General features: G+C 63.1%; 1 protein-coding gene across 1 annotated transcript; it reads left to right on the top strand.

Moving 5' to 3' along the window:
• Positions 1-5,288: 5,288 nt before the first annotated feature.
• On the top strand, positions 5,289-18,175 carry PUS1 (pseudouridine synthase 1). Its single transcript, XM_062182067.1, has 5 exons — positions 5,289-5,520; positions 8,678-8,815; positions 10,680-10,782; positions 14,609-15,294; positions 17,126-18,175. Exons 1-5 carry the CDS (start codon positions 5,299-5,301, stop codon positions 17,171-17,173), a joined length of 1,197 nt encoding a protein of 398 aa, XP_062038051.1. The 5' UTR covers positions 5,289-5,298; the 3' UTR covers positions 17,174-18,175.
• The last annotated feature ends 2,618 nt before the right edge of the window (positions 18,176-20,793 follow it).

Here is a 20,793-nt window from a genome sequence, read left to right as displayed (position 1 = left end):
AGCACCGAGCTTCACTCCCACAGCGGCAGGGAGCTCCCTGCTGGTGGCTGTCTTGGGAGGGTTGTCCAAGTCCCCAGCCTGTTTTCGCTGGGTTTGCCTGTTGTTTGTTGAGTTTGTTCTCGCCAGCTTGCCAGAAAGGCCAGCGCAGCGTCGGCACTGAAGCCGCCGGAGAGCCGGTGGTGCTGGCAGGCGGTGGAAGGTGGGGACCCTGGGCCCGAGCAGGAGCGGCCGGCTACAGAGCAAGCCCTGGAGACCGCGGGGGGCAGCCCTGCTTCAGTTTGAGGCTCTGGGGGAGGCCCCCTGTGCACACTGCAGAGTGTGGCCAGCGCTGATGCTTCCTGTCACCAAGGGTCTTGGCCCTCGTGTGGGTTTGGACAGGTGAAGACCACCTCGCTCGCTCCGTCTCCGGGGTGTGTCTGCCCGGAAGCCGCAGGGTGGTGCGGTGCAGCACACTGCCTATCCACGGTGGTCCCGTGCCCGCTGGCTGGCGTCTCGGGTCCCCTGCGCCTTCCCGGCTGAGAACTCGGTCCTGGTTTGTGCTGAGCGATGTTCTGGTCTCAACGTTCATCCACTCACCTGCCGGAGGCGGTGCTTCAGGTCTGGGCAGTGGGGAAGCTGCTGAACCTCCCCTCACCGCCCGGGGGCAGCACCACGTGGTGAGAGGTGGGCCCTCCCTCGGCCAACCTCGCCAGCACGTTGCGGGCTTGTGGAGGGGCTCAGGCAGCAGGCCAGGCCCCTGAGGCCCCAGCCCCAGGCCGCACGGGCCTCAGTGTGCCCTGTAGAATGGAGAAGTGCAGGAGTGGTCACGCCGATGGCCTGGTCAGTCTCCGGGGAGCCGAGCTCGTGTTCCCGCTGCCTGGCCCTCATCACCTGTCGGGGCCCAGCCCAGCCCTGACAGGGAGCAGGGCACACGCCCTTGTCCTGGGGCTCCTCTGTTCAGGCTGGGACTGGCCCCACCTGGCCTGGTGTTCTGTCCTGGCACCATGGAATCTGGCTCAGAGGGGTGGCTGAGGTGGACACTGCCGCCCCTTCCACAGAGCCCTGGTCCCGCAGTGAGTGTCCCTGCCTCCTCTGACTGGCCAGCCTGGGCACTGCCCTTTGGGGCTTATAGTGCCAGGGATCCAGAGCCACAGAGACAAGCAGGAAAGGGACTCCCTAGAGAGAACCTCTGTGGGGAGGGGTCCTGGGGGTTCCCACCCTACGTGCAGGGGCCTCTGAGGGGCCCTGCTGTTGCCCCCTCCCTCCTAGGACCTGGCAGAGACCAGCTGTGCTTCCACTGCTATGGCCACCTGGCCCCCGTCCCACACCATCAGAGCCAAGTCTTACCCGTGGCCTCGAACTCCTCTGACCTTCCTCTACCTCTTTCTCCCGTCAGCCGGTGTCCTGTGGTTTTCTAACTGCAGACCCTTGGCCCTGCCCACTCATGGCTCACTCCCCAGATTCAAGCTCATGGGTAGCGGGGCTGGGGCTCCCTGGGGCCTGTGAATGCCCCCTGCAGGCAGAGCTGGTTAGGTCAGGGCCTCCCGTGGGGTGACCGGGACTGCCCGAGCCTTCGGAGGGAAACAGGACGACAGGTGGTCCCAGGCAGAGAGGACGTGACAGGACGGAGGCCGAGGCTTGCCTGTGTGCTCCTCTGGAGTGCGTTAGGAGCCGGGCCTGTCCACACCTTGCCCTAGCTCCACAGTGGGACTTAGGATTCCAGAAGCAGTGCTGCTGGCGGCCTCGGAGGTATGGCCTCTACAGAACGAGGTGGACAGCCTCAGATCTCAGCTTTTCATCAGGGCTTCAGCCGGGGCCCGTGGGTCAGCAAGGCCAGGAGCTCCGCGGTCCCCCGTGCACCTGGCACTTGGCCTGCGTGCTGCCTCCTTGGCCTCACTCCAGTCTTGACAACAGGGTCCCCTGGGATGTGCGATGGGAGCCCACCTGTGTCCGTGGGGACCATGAAGTGGAGCCTGAGCGGCGAGTCTAGACTTGGGATGGGGGCCAGATGCCCGCTCCTGTTGCCGCCTGTCCTGGAGCCCCAGGTGTCTGCGCATGCGCACCCTCCTGCTGTGACTGCCTTTGTCAGGATGGGCCCAGCGGGACTCAGCGTTTTAACAGGGGCTTCTCCACTGCTCACTGCACATGAGAGGCTCCCCCTACCACCACCACCCAGAAGCTGCAGCTCCCCTAACTGCTCCCTTCGGGGTCTGTTTAAAGTGTGCTCTCCAAGGCTGTGTTGTGGCACCATCTGCAGCACCAGCATCCATGTGGGCGCCAGTTCAAGTCCCGGCCGCTCCACTTCTGGTTCAGCTTCCTGCTCCTGTGCCTGGGAATGTAGCAGAGGACGGCCCAAGTGCTTGGGCCCCTGCAGCTATGTGGGAGACTTGGATTGGCTCCTGGCTTTGGCCTGCCTGTTGCAGCCATTTGGGGAGTGAACCAGCAGATGGAAGATCTTGCCCTCTCTCTTTCTGTAACTCTGCCTTTCAAATAAATGTTAAAATAAAGTGGCCGGCGCCGTGGCTTAACAGGCTAATCCTCTGCCTTGCAGCGCTGGCACACCGAGTTCTAGTCCTGGTCAGGGTGCCGGATTCTATCCCAGTTGCCCCTCTTCCAGGCCAGCTCTCTGCTATGGCCCGGGAAGGCAGTGGAGGATGGCTTAAGTCCTTGGGCCCTGCATCTGCATGGGAGACCAGGAGAAGCACCTGGCTCCTGGCTTCGGATCAGTGAGATGCGCCGGCCGCAGTGGCCATTGGAGGGTGAACCAACGGCAAAAGGAAGACCTTTCTCTCTCTCACTATGCACTCTGCCTGTCAAAATAAATAAATAAAAAATAAAGTGTGAAGTTCATCACATTTAGTGTATTCACAGACATGCAGCCAATAGTACTGGTGAGTATAAAATATACAAAAATGTATTCATTTGAAAGGCAGAGAGAACAAGAACACGAGATTTCCCGTGCAGTAGTTCATTTCCCAAATGGCCTCAATAGCCAGACCTGGATCAGACTGGAGGCAGAAGGCAGGAACTCCATCCTGGTCTCAAAAAACGGGTGCAGGGGCCCACGTACCTGGGTGGCCGACTGCTGCTTTCCCAGGCGCATTGGCAGGGAGCTGGATCGGAAGTGGGGCAGCTGGGACTCGAACTAGCACTCTGATGTGGGAGGCAGACAACACAAGCAGTGGCTTCACCCACTGAACCACAAAGTCAGCTCCATAACATACATTTTGAAGTTTTCACTTATTGACTTGAGAGGCAGAGATACAAAGAAAAAGCTCCTGTCTACTGGTTCACTCCCCGCATGCCAGGGCTGGTCTGGGCACAAGTTAGGAGCCTGGAACTCAGCTGGTGGCCTCCCAGGGTCTGCATTAGCAAAACGTGGACCCGGACTTGAATCCACGCACTGGGATATGGGATGTGGGCGTCCCACACGGCCAAGTGACCGCCCCGATCACAGGACGCCTTCATCAAGGGAAAGACCTACGACCCTGTATTTTCCACCCTCCAACCCCCACTAGCACTCTGTGTCTCGAGGGGCTGCCCCTGAGTGAAGTCCTGCGCCACGTGGGCTCCGTGCTGGCGTCGCTCCCTGAGCACAGATGGCAGCAGCCACTGCACACAGCGTTCGGTAGCTGATGGTGCGTTCCTGCCTTCATAGGCTTGTTGTGTCCTGTCTCCCCGGCAGAGTGAGGACACGAGGGGCTTGGAAAGGTTCCTGGAGGCCGCCCACATTTACCCTAGCGGTTGAGACACTGTGCCCCACGCCCTCCTGCCTGGCTCCTGACTCCGGCTCCCTGCCAATGCAGATCCTGGGAGGCAGCGGTGATGGTTCCTGTGGTTGGGTCCCTGTCACGCACATGGGAGACCTGGACTGGATTTCTGGTTCCTGGCTTCAATCTGACCCAGCCTTGGCCATTACAGGCATCTGGGGAGTCGGGGAGTCAGCAGTGAGTTGTACTCTAGTGTTCTCTCAAAAAAAAAAAAAAAATTGCAGAAAATGGAATTAAAGGGGCCGGTGTCATGGTGCAGCAGGCTACGCTGCATCCCATGAGAGCGCTGGTTCCAGTCCCCGTGCTCCACGTCTGGTCCAGCTCCCTGCCAGTGTGCCTGGGAAAGCACTACTTGGGCCACTGCCAACCAAGAGACAGAAATGGAGTTCCTGGACCCTGGCTTCAGCCTGGCCCAGCCCCAGCCCCAGGCGTTATAGCCATCTGGGGAGTGAACCAGAAAATCGCTTTCTCTTCCTCCTTCTGTCACTCTGCCTTTCAAATATATACATATTTTTAAAGGGCATTGGATCCTGCGCTGTGGCATAGCGTGTAAAGCCGCCGCCTGCAGTGCTGGCATTCCATATGGGTGCAGGTTCAAGTCCCGGCTGCTCCCCTTCGGATCCAGCTCTCTGCTATGGCCTGGGAAAGCAGCAGATGAAGACCCAGGTCCTTGGGCCCCTGCACCCACTTGGGAGACCCGGAAGAGGCTCCTGGCTCCTGGCTTCGGATCCGTGCAGCCGTCTGGAGAGTGAACCAGTGGATGGAAGACCTCTCTCTCTGCCTCTGCCTGTCTGTAATTCTTTCAAATAAATGAACAAATGTTTTAAAAGGGAGCATTAAATCGATAAGAAAAGGACAGGGGGTGGAAAGGAAGTTTGGGCGCAATCATCCAGAATCCAGTCCTCCAGCTTTCGGGAACACGGCCGGCGGCGGGTGCGCGGCGCTCAGACGCGGGCGCAGGGTCCTGGGGACGCTCCAGCGCGGCCCTTTCGGTCCTGCAGTGGCCAGCGGACACGCGGGGCTTGCCTGGGGCGGGGGAGTCCAGGCGCCAGTTCCAGGGCCCGCGCGCGGCGAACCCGGGTCCCGCTCCGGGGTCCCCCCCACCCCAGCCTCGGCTTCCCGGACGCGAGCGCAGCGCCAGGCCCCGCCCACGCCACGCCCCCCGCGAGGCCTCGTGTCCGCCCCCGGCCGCCGTCCGCCCCCGGCCGCGTCGGCGCTCGACCACGTGGTGTGGGCTCGGCTCGGTCCGCGGCACGTGAGTGCGTCAGGGGCTTCCTGTGGGGCCGGCGCGGGCCGGGGTCTCTCCGGCCGCTGGGGGAGCCGGCGGGGGGCGGGCGCCGCGGCCGGACGCGGGACCTGCTATGGGGGGGCCCGGCGCGCTGCTGCGGGCGGCCGGGGCGCTGCTGCGGGCGGCCCGGGGCCTGCAGACCCCGCGCCGCGGACGCGCGCTCGGGTAATGACCGCGGCCGCGACCCGCGGGGAGCCTCGTGCGGGGGCGCGCGGGGCCGCAGCGCCAGCTCACGCCGCCCTTCTCCGCAGCTCGACCCCCATGGCCGGCAACCTGGGGGCGCCCTCGGCCGCCGGCGTGGCGCCCCGGCCGGAGGAGGGGAAGGCCCGGGCCGGGCGGCCGGGCGCGCGGCTCTGGGAGGACACGGAGCCCCCGGCGAAGAAGCTGAGGAGCGGCGAGGACGGCGCGCCGCCCCGGAAGCTGCCCAAGAGGAAGATCGTGCTGCTGCTGGCCTATTCGGGGAAGGGCTACCATGGCATGCAGGTGGGGGCCGGGGGCCCGGGGCCTGCAGGTGGGGGCCCGGGGCCTGCAGATGGGGCCCGGCTATCCCGGGGCCTGCAGGTGGGGCCCGGCTATCCCGAGACCTGCAGGTGGGGGCCGGCCGGCTCGGGGCCTGCAGGTGGGGGCCTGGGGCCTGCAGATAGGGCCCGGCTATCCCGAGACCTGCAGGTGGGGGCCGGCCGGCTCGGGGTCTGCAGGTGGGGGCCCGGGGCCTGCAGATGGGGCCCGGCTATCCCGGGACCTGCAGGTGGGGGCCGGCCGGCTCGGGGCCTGCAGGTGGGGGCCCGGGGTCTGCAGATGGGGCCCGGCTATCCCGGGACCTGCAGGTGGGGGCCGGCCGGCTCGGGGCCTGCAGGTGGGGGCCCGGGGCCTGCAGATGGGGCCCGGCTATCCCGGGACCTGCAGGTGGGGGCCGGCCGGCTCGGGGCCTGCAGGTGGGGGCCCGGGGCCTGCAGATGGGGCCCGGCTATCCCGGGACCTGCAGGTGGGGGCCGGCCGGCTCGGGGCCTGCAGGTGGGGGCCCGGGGCCTGCAGATGGGGCCCGGCTATCCCGGGACCTGCGGGTGGGGGCCGGCCGGCTCGGGGCCTGCAGGTGGGGGCCTGGGGCCTGCAGATGGGGCCCGGCTATCCCGAGACCTGCAGGTGGGGGCCGGCCGGCTCGGGGTCTGCAGATGGGGGCCCGGGGCCTGCAGGTGGGGGCCCGGCCGGCTCGGGGTCTGCAGGTGGGGGCCTGTGGCCTGCAGGGGGGGCCCGGCCGGCTCAGGGTCTGCAGGTGGGGGCCCGGGGCCTGCAGGTGGGGGCCCGGCCAGCTCGGGGCTTGCAGATGGGGGCCCGGGGCCTGCAGGTGGGGGCCTGGGGCCTGCAGGTGGGGGCCCAGCCGGCTCGGGGCCTGGAGGTGGGGCCCGGCTATCCCAGGACCTGCAGGTGGGGCCTGGCCGGCTGTGTCTTAACCCAGTTGTCACGTAGGCCCGACCAAGCAGGAGGCTTGTTGTTAGGCAGAGGGAGAGAGCAGCCATCTGCTGATTCACTCCCAAAATGCCTCAAAGGCTGGGGCTGGATCAGCCTGAAGCCAGGAGCCAGGGACTCAGTACACGTCCCCTGCGGAGGGGCAGGGACCCGAGTATCTGAGCCATCGGCGCTGCCTCCCAGGGTGTGCGGCCGCAGGAAGCTGGAGTCCAGCGTGGGACGTGGGCGTCGTTTTCGGCATGTTAACCGTGAGCACGTGTGTTCCTGCCCAGAGCAGGAGTTGCACGCGTCTCCGAGCAGCCTTGACCGCCCTGCTCTGGTGAGACCCCGTGCCGGATGGTGTCCAGGTCATCTGTGGTGGACGTGGTTCTGCGGGAGGGTCCGGTCGCACTCTGCCTCAGTTTCCCCTCTGCTCAGCAGGTGTGAGGTGGACCGTAGGGAGGTGAGGAGCTACTTACGGTGACAGTGTAGCATTCAAGTCGCAGGTGTGAGGTCTGGAGGCAGGCACACCCTCTGAGAATGTTCTGGCCAGCCCTTTTCTGAGCGGTAGAAGGTGTAGGGACCCAGACTTTCTCCGTGCCCAGTTCTGCGGCTCGGACGTGGCTTGTGAGTCTTTAGGATTCTTTCACTGTGGCCACAGGAAGAACGCCGCTGCTCAGTGCAGAGCCCCCAGGCAGGTGAGCGGGAGGAAGCAGGCACTTCCTGTCCCGCACAGAGCTCTGCTTCCCGTTCCGGCTCCCTGCTCTTGTGCACCTCGGACGCAGTAGGTGACGGACGGCTCAGGGACGTGGGTTAACGGCCACTCGTGGGAGACCCGGATGGAGCTCCTGGCTCTACCTCGGCCTGGCCCAGCCCTGGCTGTGGGGGCAGTAATGGAAGATCGGTCTCTGTCCATCTGTCCCTCCCTCTGTGTTTCCAATGAGACGTAAGTGGCTGTGAATGGAGGGTGACGAGGAGAGCAGCGCTCACCGGACCAGTGGTTAGGCATTTCCTCCGAATGGCGTTCGTGATGCGACGCTGTGGGTTCTGTTCAGTTTCCTGACCGCTGTGGGTTGGAAACAGATCAACCTCGCCTTTGGTAGGAGCAGGTAAATGTGTTGTTTTATGAGACTTTGGTCGTGTAAGGCTCTGCCCCGCCAGCTCCTGCCTGCTGTGGGAGGGAGACGGGTGCAGATCGGCTGCCCACAGGGTCGCGGGAAGGGCTGTCACCCCGTTGGCCAACACTCGGATCTGAGCCGTGCGCAGGAGGGCGTGGGTACCGTGGGGTAGACTTCGGGTGGGACTTCCTGGCCGAGCTCAGTCTTGACGTGCTCACAGGGTTTCTGAGCTTGGACGTGGCTGTGTGAGGGACCAGCGGGCAGTGGCAGTCAGTGGATTCACGGGGCAGGCTGAGAGGCATCAGAGGTGGTGCCAGGTGTGCCTTCTCCCAGGAGGTGTGCCGGGCTGCTCAGCTGACCGCAGGGCTTAGGAAGAGCCCAGCCCTGCGCTGGCCGCGTTGCCTGGCAGGGTCGGTGGTGCGGGGCCCCTGTGCTGCGGGAGGCGTCGTCCTGCAGCTGGGTGTGTGTGTGCTGCACGTGGCCTGCCCTGGGTGGCTCAGGCCTGGGGACAGGAGCTGGGTGCTGACCACCTGCCCTGGGTGGCTCAGGCCTGGGGACAGGAGCTGGGTGCTGACCACCTGCCCTGGGTGGCTCAGGCCTGGGGGCAGGAGCCGGGTGCTGACCACCTGCCCTGGGTGGCTCAGGCCTGGGGGCAGGAGCCGGGTGCTGACCACCTGCCCTGGGTGGCTCAGGCCTGGGGGCAGGAGCCGGGCGCTGACCACCTGCCGTGGGTGGCTCAGGCCCGGGGGCAGGAGCCGGGCGCTGACCACCTGCCCTGGGTGGCTCAGGCCCGGGGGCAGGAGCTGGGTGCTGACCACCTGCCCTGGGTGGCTCAGGCCCGGGGGCAGGAGCTGGGCGCTGACCACCTGCCCTGGGTGGCTCAGGCCTGGGACAGGAGCTGGGCGCTGACCACCTGCCCTGGGTGGCTCAGGCCTGGGGCAGGAGCTGGGTGCTGACCACCTGCCCTGGGTGGCTCAGGCCTGGGGGCAGGAGCTGGGTGCTGACCACCTGCCCTGGGTGGCTCAGGCCTGGGGGCAGGAGCTGGGTGCTGACCACCTGCCTTGCTGGCTTTGCAGAGGAACGTGGGGTCCTCTCAGTTCAAGACCATCGAAGATGACCTGGTGTCCGCCCTCGTCCGCTCGGGTTGCATCCCCGAGAACCACGGTGAAGACATGAGGAAGATGTCCTTCCAGCGCTGCGCCCGCACGGACAAGGTAGGCGGCAGCCGCCCGCCGAGCGGCTCTGTGAGCACTCGCAGGGAGAGCAGACTGGGATGTCTGCCTTGTGAGGCCGCGACACCTGGGAGCGCTGTCAGCCCAGGTGTGGCTGGATCCAGGGGCCCACTGCTGGCAAGACTGCGTCCTGTCGGTTCCGCCTTCTCTGTCGCCTCTTCCCTTTGTGGGGCCCAGTGGCCAGCACAGGCCGGCTGGTGGACATGGGGCCATGTGGCTGCAGAGGGGGCCCACGCTGTGGTTCTCCAGTGGGTGAAAGTGGTCTTTGTGATCCACTTTAATTAACCCGTGTATGCAGGATGACATCGTTGTAGCCCGCGGTCAATGTGAACATCTTTAAATGGGGGCCGGCACCTGCAGTGCCAGCATCTGTGTGAGCGCTGCTTCCTGTCCCGGCTGCTCCGCTTCCAGCCGGCTTCCTGCTCACGCACCTCGGGGGGCAGTGGAGGATGGCCCGAGTGCTTGGGGCCTTTGCACCCAGGTGGGAGGCCCAGATGGAGCTCCTGGCTCCTGGCTTCAGCTTAGCCCAGCCCCGGCTGTTGTGGCCATTTGGGGAGTGAACCAGTGGAGGAAAGATCTCTCTTTCTATCCATCTCTCTGTCTTCCAGATAAATAAAGTAAATCCTTTCAAAAAAGAAATTTATTAATGAGCCATGTCCTGCCTTCTTCCTGTGTGTGCATGTACTTGGGCCCTGCCACATGGACTCAGAGCCATGCTGGCTGTGTAAGCCTGTGTCTTGGTCACACGTCTGCCCTGGACTGGTCACAGCCTGCGTGGCAGTGCGTGTGCAGTGAGCGTCTCTCCACATCAAGTGCCTGCTTCTGAGACTGAGCCACAGGACAGGAGTGGGGAGGGGCAGGTGCAGCAGCAGGCCTGGGACCTGCGCCGCCTCTCAGTGTGTGTCTTCTGGTCTTTTTGTTGTTGTTTTTAGATTTATTTATTTGCATGCAGAGTTACAGAGCGAGAAAAGGAGAAACAAAGATCTTCCATCTGCTAGTTCGCTCCCCAAATGGCTGCAAAGGCTAGGGCTAGGCCCGGCCAAAGCCAGGAGCTTCTTCTGGGTCTCTCACCTGGATGCAGGACTCGAGTGCTTGGGCCGTCTTCCGCTGCTCTCCCAGGCACATTAGCAGGGAGTTGAATCGGAAGCGGAGCAGCCGGGACTCGAGCTGGCACTCATGTGGGATGCTGGCATTGCAGGCAGCGGCTTACCTGCTGCGCCACAACGTTGGCCCCTTCTGCATGTGCTGTGACTCTGTCCGCCTGCACGTGACATTGGTGTCCAGTAAGGACAGGTGGGTTCTAAGTGGCCCCCGGGGCGGCGACACCTGCTCTGCAGTGGGGTTCTGTCCGGGTCCTAAGTCACCCAGTCGGTCTCTTTCCTCTCCCTGTGATAGGCACACGGTGAGGTGTGCTCCCCCGCAGGGGCACGCTCAATGCCCGTGTACGCAACTGTGCCCCAGCAGGCCCCTCCGCACGGGAAACCCCCGCTTTAGCTCGGTGGGCGCCTCGTCTTGCTTGGCTCAGGTTCCGCCACGTAAGCTGCCTCCTCTCGTTGGCCCATCGTGGGCTGCTGCGTCTCATGTAGGACGCGGCTTGCCATCCACACAGGAGACTGGGGTTTCCTAGCTGAGTGTTCTGCTGGGCTGTGAAGCCACCATGTGAGGCCTGCGGGCGTGGAGAACTGGGGCTCCGTGTGCACGACTCCGCTGCTCTTCCAGGAGCAGACGAGCTGTGTGCGGGGACGTGACGTCCAGCAGCCTTCTGCTTCAGGGGGCTGGGGGGGGTCATGATGGGGGGCAGGCCCAGAGGGACCCACCTTCCTGTCCCCACCCGCTTTCCTTACAGGGTGTGTCTGCCGCTGGCCAGGTCGTGTCACTGAAGGTGTGGCTGATTGATGACATCTTGGAGAAGATCAACAGCCACCTGCCATCCCACATTCGGATTTTGGGTGAGTGGTGTTGTGGGTGAAACCATGTAGGCTCCATAGCCCCACCTCTGCAGGAGTGGGGACAGCAGGCTGCTCCCTGTGAAGATCAAGTTCATGGTTGGAACAGGGGCAGTCACTCCTTTGTGTGACAGGATCAGTGGAATTTTAGGCCTTTTTATTTTATTTAAAAAAATGTTGGGGGGCCAGTGCTGTGGCATAGCAGGTTAAGCCGCCGCCTGCAGTGCCGGCTGCATGGGTTGAGCCGCCACATGGGCACCAGTTTGAGACCCGGCTGCTCCACTTCCGATCCAGCTCTCTGCTATGGCCTGGGAAAGCAGTAGAAGAAGGTCCAAGTGCTTGGGCCCCTGCACCCATGTGGGAGACCCAGAAGAAGGTCCTGGCTTTGGATCGGCTCAGCTCTGGCCGTTGTGGCCAATTGGGGAATGAACCAGTGTTTGGAAGACCTCTCTCTCTCTCTCTCTCTCTCTCTCTCTAACTCTTTCAAATAAATAAATCTTTAAATAAATAAATTTTTTTTGAGAGGCAAGATTAGAGAGGAGGAAAAGACAGAGAGCTTCCATCTGCTGGTTCACTCCCCTACTGGCCACAGAGCCAGGGCTGGACCAGGCCAAAGCCAGGAGCCAGAGGCGTCATCTCCCACGTGGGCGCAGGGACCCAAGCACTTGGACCTTCTTCTGTTGCTTTCTCAGGCCATAGCAGGGAGCTGGATTGGAAGTGGAGCAGCCAGGACTCAGACCATCAGCCATGTAGGATGCTGGCGTCGCAGGCAGTGGCTTAGCCTGCTAGGCCACAGCACCGGCCCCAATATCTGAGTCTCTGCTTCTAAGTGGCGTCGTACGGGCCTCACGTTTAGCGTGGTGTTGGCGTGGCTGGGTGAGTCCCGCCTGCTGCTCCGTCTTGTCCTTCCCTGCCTTCCTCTTTGGTTAGCTTGTCCAGTCGTCACCGTGGTCAGGAGCTGTAACTCACTGTGTCTCCTCAGTGATGGTTTGGGGTTTAAGCCTGGGGTTGGCGACCTCTGTCTGGGAGTATTTTAGGCTTTGTGGGTCCCGTGGACGGCAGTCTCTGGGCTGTCCGTGCTCTCACCCCCTTGCTGTCTCAGCCGTGTGGTGGGCGTGCACTTCCCCGTGCCCCCCGTGCTGTTGGTGTGCACCTTACCTCTGCACACACCATCAGCTCCCTGTGAGGGTGACTGGTCCGTAGGCATCTGATAGTGTTAACCTTTTTTTTTTTTTTTTTTTAATTTATTTGACAGAGTTATAGACAGAGACAGAGAGACAGAGAGAAAGGTCTTCCTTCCATTGGTTCACTCCCCAAATGGCCGCTACAGCCAGCACTGTGCCAATCTGAAGCCAGGAGCCAGGTGCAGGGGCCCAGGCACTTGGGCCATCCTCCACTGCCTTCCCCGGGCCACAGCAGAGAGCTGGACTGGAAGAGGAACAACCAGGACAGAACCTGGCGCCCATATGGGATGCCGGTGCCGCAGGCGGAGGATTACCCGAGTGTGCCAGGCGCCGGCGATGTTAACCCTTTTCAAATGCGTTTTTTTGTGGAGGAGCATGGTCCTTCCTGGGTTGCCCGGTGGGGTCTCCGCCTTTTATAGCTGGTTTGTTCTGGTCAGCAAAGTGAATTTGCCAAGCATCCTTGTGGGCTTCAGTGTTCGTGGAGTTGAGTCTTCGACGTAGAGAAACAGCAGTCACTCACGACACAAACAGGACGGTGGCGTGAGAGCAAGGACTGCTGAGTGCTGAGCACAGGCCCCCGGGCTGGCCATGGCTGCTGGGCAGCTCCCAAGGCCCCAGCAGGCCTTGTCCACAGGAAGCCAGCTCAGAGGCAGAGTTCCTGTGAGGCGGAACCTTCGTCCCCTGTGGCTGCACCTGCTCCAGGCATGGAGCAAGCTCTCGGGAGATTCACAGCAGAGGTTTTGTTTTTGTTTTGTTTGTTTGTTTGTTTGTTTGTTTTGACAGGCAGAGTGGACAGAGAGAGAGACAGAGAGAAAGGTCTTCCTTTGCTGTTGGTTCACCCTCCAATGGCCGCTGCGGCCGGCTCATCGTGCTGATCCGAAGCCAGGAGCCAGGTGCTTCTCCTGGTCTCCCATGGGGTGCAGGGCCCAAGCACTTGGGCCATCCTCCACTGCCTTCCCGGGCCACAGCAGAGAGCTGGGCTGGAAGAGGGGCAGCCGGAATAGAATCCGGCTCCCCGACTGGGACTAGAGCCCGGTGTGCCGGCGCCGCAAGGTGGAGGATTAGCCTGTTAAGCCACGGCGCCGGCCCATAGCAGAAGTTTTTAAATTTGGGGCTGGTGTTGCGGGGCAGCAGGTTAAGCCACTGCCTGCGGCATCAGCATCCGTCCGGACACCGGTTCCAATCCTGGCTGCTCCACTTCTGATTCGGCTCCCTGCTGATCTGCCTGGGAAGATGGCCCAAGGGGGTGGGACCCCTGCCAATTATGTGGGGGACTCGGATGGAGCTCCTGGCTCCTGGCTTTAGCCTGGCTCAGCCCTGGACATTGTGGCCATGTGGGGAGTGAACCAGCAGATGGAAGACCGTCCTTCCCTCCCTCCCTCCCTCCCTCCCTCCCTCTCTCTCCCTCTCCCCCTCTCTCTTTCTCTCCCTCTCCTTCTCCCTCTCCCTCTCCCTCCCTCCCTCTCTCTCTCTCTCTCCCCCTCTCTAACTCTGCCTTCAGATAAATAAGTAAATAACTATTTTAAAAACTTAATTTAGGCCGGCGCCATGGCTCAATAGGCTAATCCTCCTCCTGCGACGCCGGCACACCAGGTTCTAGTCCCGGTCGGGGCACCAGATTCTGTCCCGGTTGCCCTTCTTCCAGGCCAGCTCTCTGCTATGGCCCGGAAGTGCAGTGGAGGATGGCCCAGGTGCTTGGGCCCTGCACCCCATGGGAGACCAGGATAAGCACCTGGCTCCTGCCTTCAGATCAGCGTGGTGCACCGGCTGCAGTGCGCCGGCCGCGGCAGCCATTGGAGGGTGAACCAACGGCAAAAAGGAAGACCTTTCTCTCTGTCTCTCTGTCTCTCTCTCACTATCCACTCTGCCTGTCAAAAAATAAACAAATAAATAAACAAACAAACTTAATTTAAAAAGTGTATTTGAAAGGCAGAGAGACAGACTATGACAGATCTTTGTTCCACTGGTTCACTTCCCAAATGCCTGTGGCAGTCGTACCGGGGCCATACCTGGGCGGGTCTAAGCTTGGGGCTGGGAACACAAGCTGGGTTTCCCATGTGGCAAGTCGGGGCCTAAATACTTTGAACTGTCGTCACCTGCTGTCTCCCAGGAATGTGAAATTAGGAGTCGAGCTGGGACTTGAACCTGGGCACTTCGATAAGGAGCGTGGGCCTCTCAGCTGCCGTGCGGATGCCTGCCCCGGAGCCAGGCGCTCGTCCTCGTCCCAGCTCCCGGGCGCTGGCCGTTGTAGCCGTGCTCACCATCGCAGCAGTGTCCCGCGTGGACACGGACAGGCGCGGTGGGGCCCACCCGGAGGTCTCCATTCCACCTCCCAGCAGGCCCTCACTGAGCCCCTCCTGGGAGCCACCGTGCTCGGAGTGGGGCTGTGTTGGGCGCAGTGGTGGCTGCCCTGGGGCTGGTGTTGTGTTTTGCTGCCTGTGCGGCCTCTGTGGAGTGAACTCCAGAGGCGGAGTCCCGGGCTCACGTTCTCTGCCAGCACCGGGCCCTGCCTCGCCCGCGGGTTGTGTTGTTCGGATTTGTGAAGCATTGCCCAGGTCTCGGGTGCACTGCCCAAGGTGTGGGGTCTGGGGGGGTGGGGAGAGGCCCCTGCTCTGGCGGTGTTCACGCTCCACCCCTCCCCCCAGGGCTGAAGAGGGTCACAGGCGGCTTCAACTCCAAGAACAAGTGTGACGCCAGGACGTACTTCTACATGCTGCCCACCTTCGCCTTTGCCCACAAGGACCGGGACCCCCAGGACGAGAGCTACCGGCTGAGCGCCGAGACCCTGCAGCGGGTGAACAGGCTGCTGGCCTGCTACCAGGGCACCCACAGCTTCCACAACTTCACCTCGCAGAAGGGCCCGCGGGAGCCCAGCGCGCGGCGCTACATCCTGCAGATGTACTGCGAGGAGCCCTTCGTGCGCGAGGGCCTGGAGTTCGCGGTGATCAGGGTGAAGGGCCAGAGCTTCATGATGCACCAGATCCGCAAGATGGTGGGCCTGGTGGTGGCCATCGTGAAGGGCTACGCCCCGGAGAGCGTGCTGGAGCGCAGCTGGGGGCAGGAGAAGGTGGACGTGCCCAAGGCGCCGGGGCTGGGCCTGGTCCTGGAGCGCGTGCACTTCGAGAAGTACAACCAGCGCTTCGGCAACGACGGCCTGCACGAGCCTCTGGACTGGGCGCAGGAGGAGGCCAAGGTGGCGGCCTTCAAGGAGCAGCACATCTTCCCCACCATCGTGAGCACCGAGCGCGGGGAGCGCTCCATGGCCCAGTGGCTGAGCACGCTGCCCGCCCACGACTTCAGCGCCTCCGCCCTCGCCAGCTCGGGTGCCAAGGTAGGGCCCTGTCAGCGGGGGGTGGGCTCGCACCTGCGTCCGGCGCTGCACGCGGCTCCCGTTCAGTGGATGAGCTGAGGCACAGGGGAGCGGGGCTGGCGCACTGCGCTGAAGGGACAGTGCCTGCAAGCTGTGCCCCTCACCGGCTGCCCCTCACCCGCCTGTGCCCCTCCTGCCCCTGCCTTCCACCCGCCTCTGCCCTCATCCACCTGTGCCCCCTCCCCCGCCTGTGCCCCTCCCCCGCCTGTGCCCCCCTCCTACCTGTGCCCCCTCCCCCGCCTGTGCCCCCTCCTGTCTGTGCCCCTCACCCGCCTGTGCCCCTCACCCCCCTTTGCCCCTCTCCTGCCTGTCTCCCCTCTCCTGCCTGTGACCCCTCACCCGCCTGTGCTCCCTCTCCTGCCTGTGCCCCCTCACCTACCTGTGCCCCCTCTCCTGCCTGTGACCCCTCACCCGCCTGTGCTCCCTCCTCTCTCTCTGCCCCCTCCCTTGCCTGTGCCCCCTCCCCTGTCTCTGCCCCCTCACCTACCTGTGCCCCCTTTCCTGTCTGTGCCCCTCACCTTGCCTGTGCCCCCTCTCCTGTCTGTGCCCCTCACCCGCCTGTGCCCCTCACCCACCTGTGCCCCTCACCTGCCTGTTCCCCCCTCTCCTGCCTGTCCCCCCTCACCTACCTGTGCCCCCTCTCCTGTCTGTGCCCTCACCCGCCTGTGCCCTCTCCTGCCTGTGCCCCTCACCCGCCTGTGCCCTCTCCTGCCTGTGCCCTCTCCTGTCTGTGCCCCTCACCCGCCTGTGCCCCTCACCTGCCTGTCCCCCCTCTCCTGCCTGTCCCCCCTCACCTACCTGTGCCCCCTCTCCTGCCTGTGCCCTCTCCTGCCTGTGCCCCTCACCCGCCTGTGCCCCCTCTCCTGCCTGTGCCCCTCACCCCGCCTGTGCCCTCTCCTGCCTGTGCCCTCTCCTGCCTGTGCCCTCTCCTGTCTGTGCCCTCTCCTGCCTGTGCCCTCTCCTGCCTGTGCCCCTCACCCGCCTGTGCCCCTCTCCTGCCTGTGCCCTCTCCTGCCTGTGCCCTCTCCTGTCTGTGCCCTCTCCTGCCTGTGCCCTCTCCTGCCTGTGCCCCTCACCCGCCTGTGCCCCCTCTCCTGCCTGTGCCCCTCCTGCTCACCCCGACACTTGGCGCTGAGTGACCCAGGTGTGCCTCCCACGAGGGGGTGAGGACCCAGTCATTTGCAGCATTGTCGCCCAGGGTTTGCATTAGCAGGATCCTGGAGCCGGGCAGGGACACAGGCGTGGGGCAGACAGCGAACAGGCCAGCACTTTTAGAAGAACATAGGTGGTTCCAGGGCTGGCAGTCTCACGTTGAAATTCCACGTTAGTTCTCAGTTCTGTGCCCTGGGGTCAGGCCCCTCCTCATCCTTGGTGCTTGGGGAGATCTTCCCACTGTCCAGATACCGCGAGGACACCTGCTCCTGATGGCCTGGCGCGCAGAGACCGACGTGCCAGTGGCAGGTGCCTGGGGCGGTGCTGGCGGCGGGGCTGGGCCCTGTGTGGGAGTTTATGTTCTAGGGGAAACCAGTTTTCCCGTCACTTCAGAGAGAGCTGCCAGGCGTCAGGCGTGGTGACTGAGACCCGCGCCACGCAGGCCAGTGCTGCACACGGGGGCTCTCCTCGGTCCCCCGCCAGCAGAGCCAGCACAGCCGGGTCAGGTCTGCAGTCACAGCAGGTCATCTCTGCGCCTGCGAGAGGGGCCGGGCACCCACCCAGACCTGGGGTGGGGAGAAGCTGATGTGGGCGGGGGCGTGCAGCTCACTCTCACCGCTTGTCTGCTCCCCTCCCACAGGTCCCCAGCCCCCTGGAAGGCAGTGAGGGGGACGGAGACAGTGACTGAGGCCGCGGAGCCACCGGCCGCACGTGTCCAGAAGCTGGGGCTGCCACGTCTCGCCGGCCGCGTGAGGGCTGCGGACACACGGGCCTGCCCCGGCCACGGCCTGGCCTCTCACCTCAGGGCCCCAGATTCTCATACGGGAACCCTGGCCTCGCCTGTCAGCTCAGCATGTGAAGACGCTATTTTTTTAAGGAAGTGGTTTTCTTAAATACGCGATTTGCTCACTGAGTCCTGCCTCTTCTTTGGTGGGGTGAGTGGAGCACTGCTGTGTTAGGAACAGGCCCTGCCACCCCCACACACGTTTCCGGGGGTTCTCCTGGAGCTGGAGCCCTCACCCTGACCGGCGTCTGGGGAACTCTCTGCCCTCCTTGCCCCTGCCAAGGACCCGTCCCCCCTCCTGAAGAGGAGCTGGCCTGGGCAGGGAGGCCACTGGGAGCCACGGTCAGGGTCTTGGTAGCCAGCCCCTCTCCCAGCCGTGACCCACTTTGATAGAGAAGCAGTTCTCTGGGAGCCAGGGAGCCCACGCCCCCTTGGCTGCCCCGTGCTGCGCCCTGTGCTGACGAGCAGCCGGCCCAGCGAGGGGAAGAGCGGCCAGCAGCACTGGGTGAGCAGGGTGGCCTGCAGGACCTGGCTGGACCGGCCTCGAGGAGTGACCCGCGGGGACCCCTGCCTGCAGCTGGAGGACGGCCCAGGGAGTGGGATTTGGGTCAGGAAGCCACCACTGCCCGTGTCCCTGAGCTGCTGGCCGGCCTTGCCGAGTTTCTCGGCCATGGGTGCTGCACACTGGAGTCCTGCTCCGGTGTGCGGCCGAAGCTTTGTGACGTCACCACACGGGGTAGAGTTAGGCACCAAGGCAGCTCAGGGGAGGGAGAAAACCCGTTTGAAACATGGAGCCAGGGTACGTCCAGGTGGGTTGTAAGCCCGAGTCTGAAGGCCCAGGTCACTCTGTCCAATGAGAGGGACAGAGCGAGAGCCGAGGCCGGGAGCCGTGTGGGTGGCAAGGTCCCAAGTCCCTGGGCCATCACCTGCTGCCTCTGGGTGTGCAGCAGCAGGAAGCTGGATCAGAAGCGGAGCTGGGACTCCAGCCACTGCGGTGCGGGATGCGCGTGTCCCGAGTGACGAGTTAACTGCACCAGACACCCACCCCCAACCATCGCCTCTGAGCAACGGAAGAGCAGCACCCAGGTGGTACAAAAAGTACCAAAGGAAAAAGAATAAAGAAATTGCTTTTCACCAAAATTAAACCCTCATTAAAACAGCCAGCCCAGGCATCCGTCAAACCAGCTCACTCTTCTGCATTAAGAGGACTAAGTGGGAAATCTGGGTGTGTTCAGCATTTTTCCCGTATACATGTTTTTTTTTTTTTTTTTTTTTTTAAGATTTATGTATTTGAAAGTCAGAGCTACACAGAGAAGGAGAAGCAGAGAGAAGTGAGAGAGAGGTCTTCCACCTGCTGGTTCACTCCCCAATTGGCACAATGGCTGGAGCTGTGCCATTCTGAAGCCAGGAGCCTCCTCCGGGTGCAGGGGCCCAAGGAGTTGGGGCATCTTGGGATGGGCATAGCAGAGAGCTGGATCCAAAGAAGAGCAGCTGGGACTCGAACCGGCGCCAGCAGCCTTACCTGTCACGCCATAGCACTGGCCCCAAGAAATCGGGGGTTTAAGTTTTCTGTTTAAACTCCAGGGAGAGCTGATTCTTGTGTTGCCACCAGAGGGCAGCACTGTCGTTCTTTGTGTCCACTCACTGATGGCAGAGCCAAAGCCTCCTGTCCACCAACAGTTTTTTTTTTTTTTTTTTTTAAGATTTATTTTTTTGAAAGGCAGAGTTAGCGGTAAAGGAAAGGGAAGAGAGCGAGGTCTTCCATCTGCTGGTTCACTGCCCCCGTTGGCTGCAATGGCTCGAGCAGGGAGATCAGGAGCCAGGAGCTGCTTCCAGGACTCCCCGTGGGAGCAGACCCAGCGCCCACAGGCTCTGTCATGCCACAGCGCTGGTCCCCACCAACTCTTTCTGAGAGATCTGTTCTCCAGCTCACTCCAGATGTCTGCAGCAGCTGGGGACAGGCCCCCGCTCACAGCCATGCACCTCCGGGTCTCCCAGAACGTGGGTCATCACCTGCTCCTCCCACCCCACGCCCAGGGTGTGCATCAGCAGGAGGCTGGACCAGAGATGAGGCCCCCCGCCCCGCCCCAGACCCCTGATTGGGCACGTGGCTGTGCCGAGCAGCAGCAGATGCCCGTCCACCAGAAGACTCCATGTCCATTTGCAGGCACTGCCCCTCCCATCCCCCAGCCTCTGGCAACCACGAATCTACTTCCTGTCTCCATGGATCCGTGGACTCACCTGCTTCCGACTGTTCACTGGCCCTTTGTGTCTGCTGATGGCCAAGCCTCACGCATGCTGTACTGCCCCCCAGGGCCCGGTTTGTCACTTGAAAGAGGGGGAGACACTTTCCACCTGCTGGTCCACCGCGGCAGCCAGGGCTGGACAAGACTGGAGCCAGGAGCTCCATCCCAGACTCCCACGCGGGTGCAGGTGCCCGAGCACTGGCCATCCTCTGCTGCTTTCCCAGGGCATTGGCAGAGAGCTGGATCAGAAGTGGAGCAGCCGGGACTGGAGGCAGTGTGCATGGGGTGCTGCTGTGGCAGGCGGCCGTGTGGTCTAAGTGGACAGCCCACACTGTCCACCGCCAGCTGACAGACATTAGAGTCTGTCCACTCTCTGGCTATTACGAATCATGCTTCTAAGAGCAGTGCGCGGTGGCTGGGCTGTGCCTTAGCTATGGTCAGCTCTGGGCAGACCCACCAGCTGTCCAGTGTGGCTGCAGCGTTTTGAATGGCCTGCTTTTTTTTTTTTTTTTTTTTTTTGAGATTTATTTATTTTAAAGTCAGAGTTACACAGAGAAGGAGAGGCAGAGAGAGCGGGCTTCCATCCGATGGTTCACTCCCCAGATGGCCGCAACCGCTGGAGCTAAGCCGATCAGGAGCCAGGAGCTTCTTCCAGGTCTCCCACACGGGTGCAGGGCCCAAGCACTTGGCCGATCCTCCACTGCTTTCCCAGGCTACAGCAGAGAGCAGGACTGGAAGTGGAGCAGCCGGGACTCGAACCGGCGCTCACATGCGGTCCATCACCGCAGGCGGCAGCGTTGCCCACTACCCACCGCTCCGGTCCAGCCATCCTCGTGGCTGAAGTGTCGTGCTGAGGTTTCGGTTCGCATTTCTCTGACGTGTGGCGGTGTGGAGCACTGTCACGTGCACACTGACCATTCGGACACGACAACTTGAAGGTTGGTTTGGGGAGAGTTACAGGCAGGCCGGGCCCCCTCCGGGCCCCCAGCACTGGCGGGGATGCGGGGGTGCGTGTGCGTCCCTCTCCCGCGTCCTGTGGGCCGCCGTCTGTTCACGGTGCCTTCCCGACCCGCTGCTCCGCCAGGGGAACCCGGGAGCCGGCGGCCTCCCTGCCCAAGGCCGGGCTTCCGGACCCGGCCCCCGGCGCGGGACGAGCCTCGCCCCTCGTCCTCTGGCGCCCTCGCGCGGCGAGGGGCGGCGCTGCGGCGCGGGCGCGGAGCGTCCCTTCCGGCTCGCCGTAGCCGCGCGCCGCCGCTTCCTGCCGCCGCGGACCCGGAT

Source organism: Lepus europaeus, chromosome 23 (assembly GCF_033115175.1).
Source record: "Lepus europaeus isolate LE1 chromosome 23, mLepTim1.pri, whole genome shotgun sequence".
Taxonomy (NCBI): domain Eukaryota; kingdom Metazoa; phylum Chordata; class Mammalia; order Lagomorpha; family Leporidae; genus Lepus; species Lepus europaeus.
Note: the sequence above shows the minus strand (reverse complement) of the source record. Positions and strands in the feature narration are given on the sequence as shown.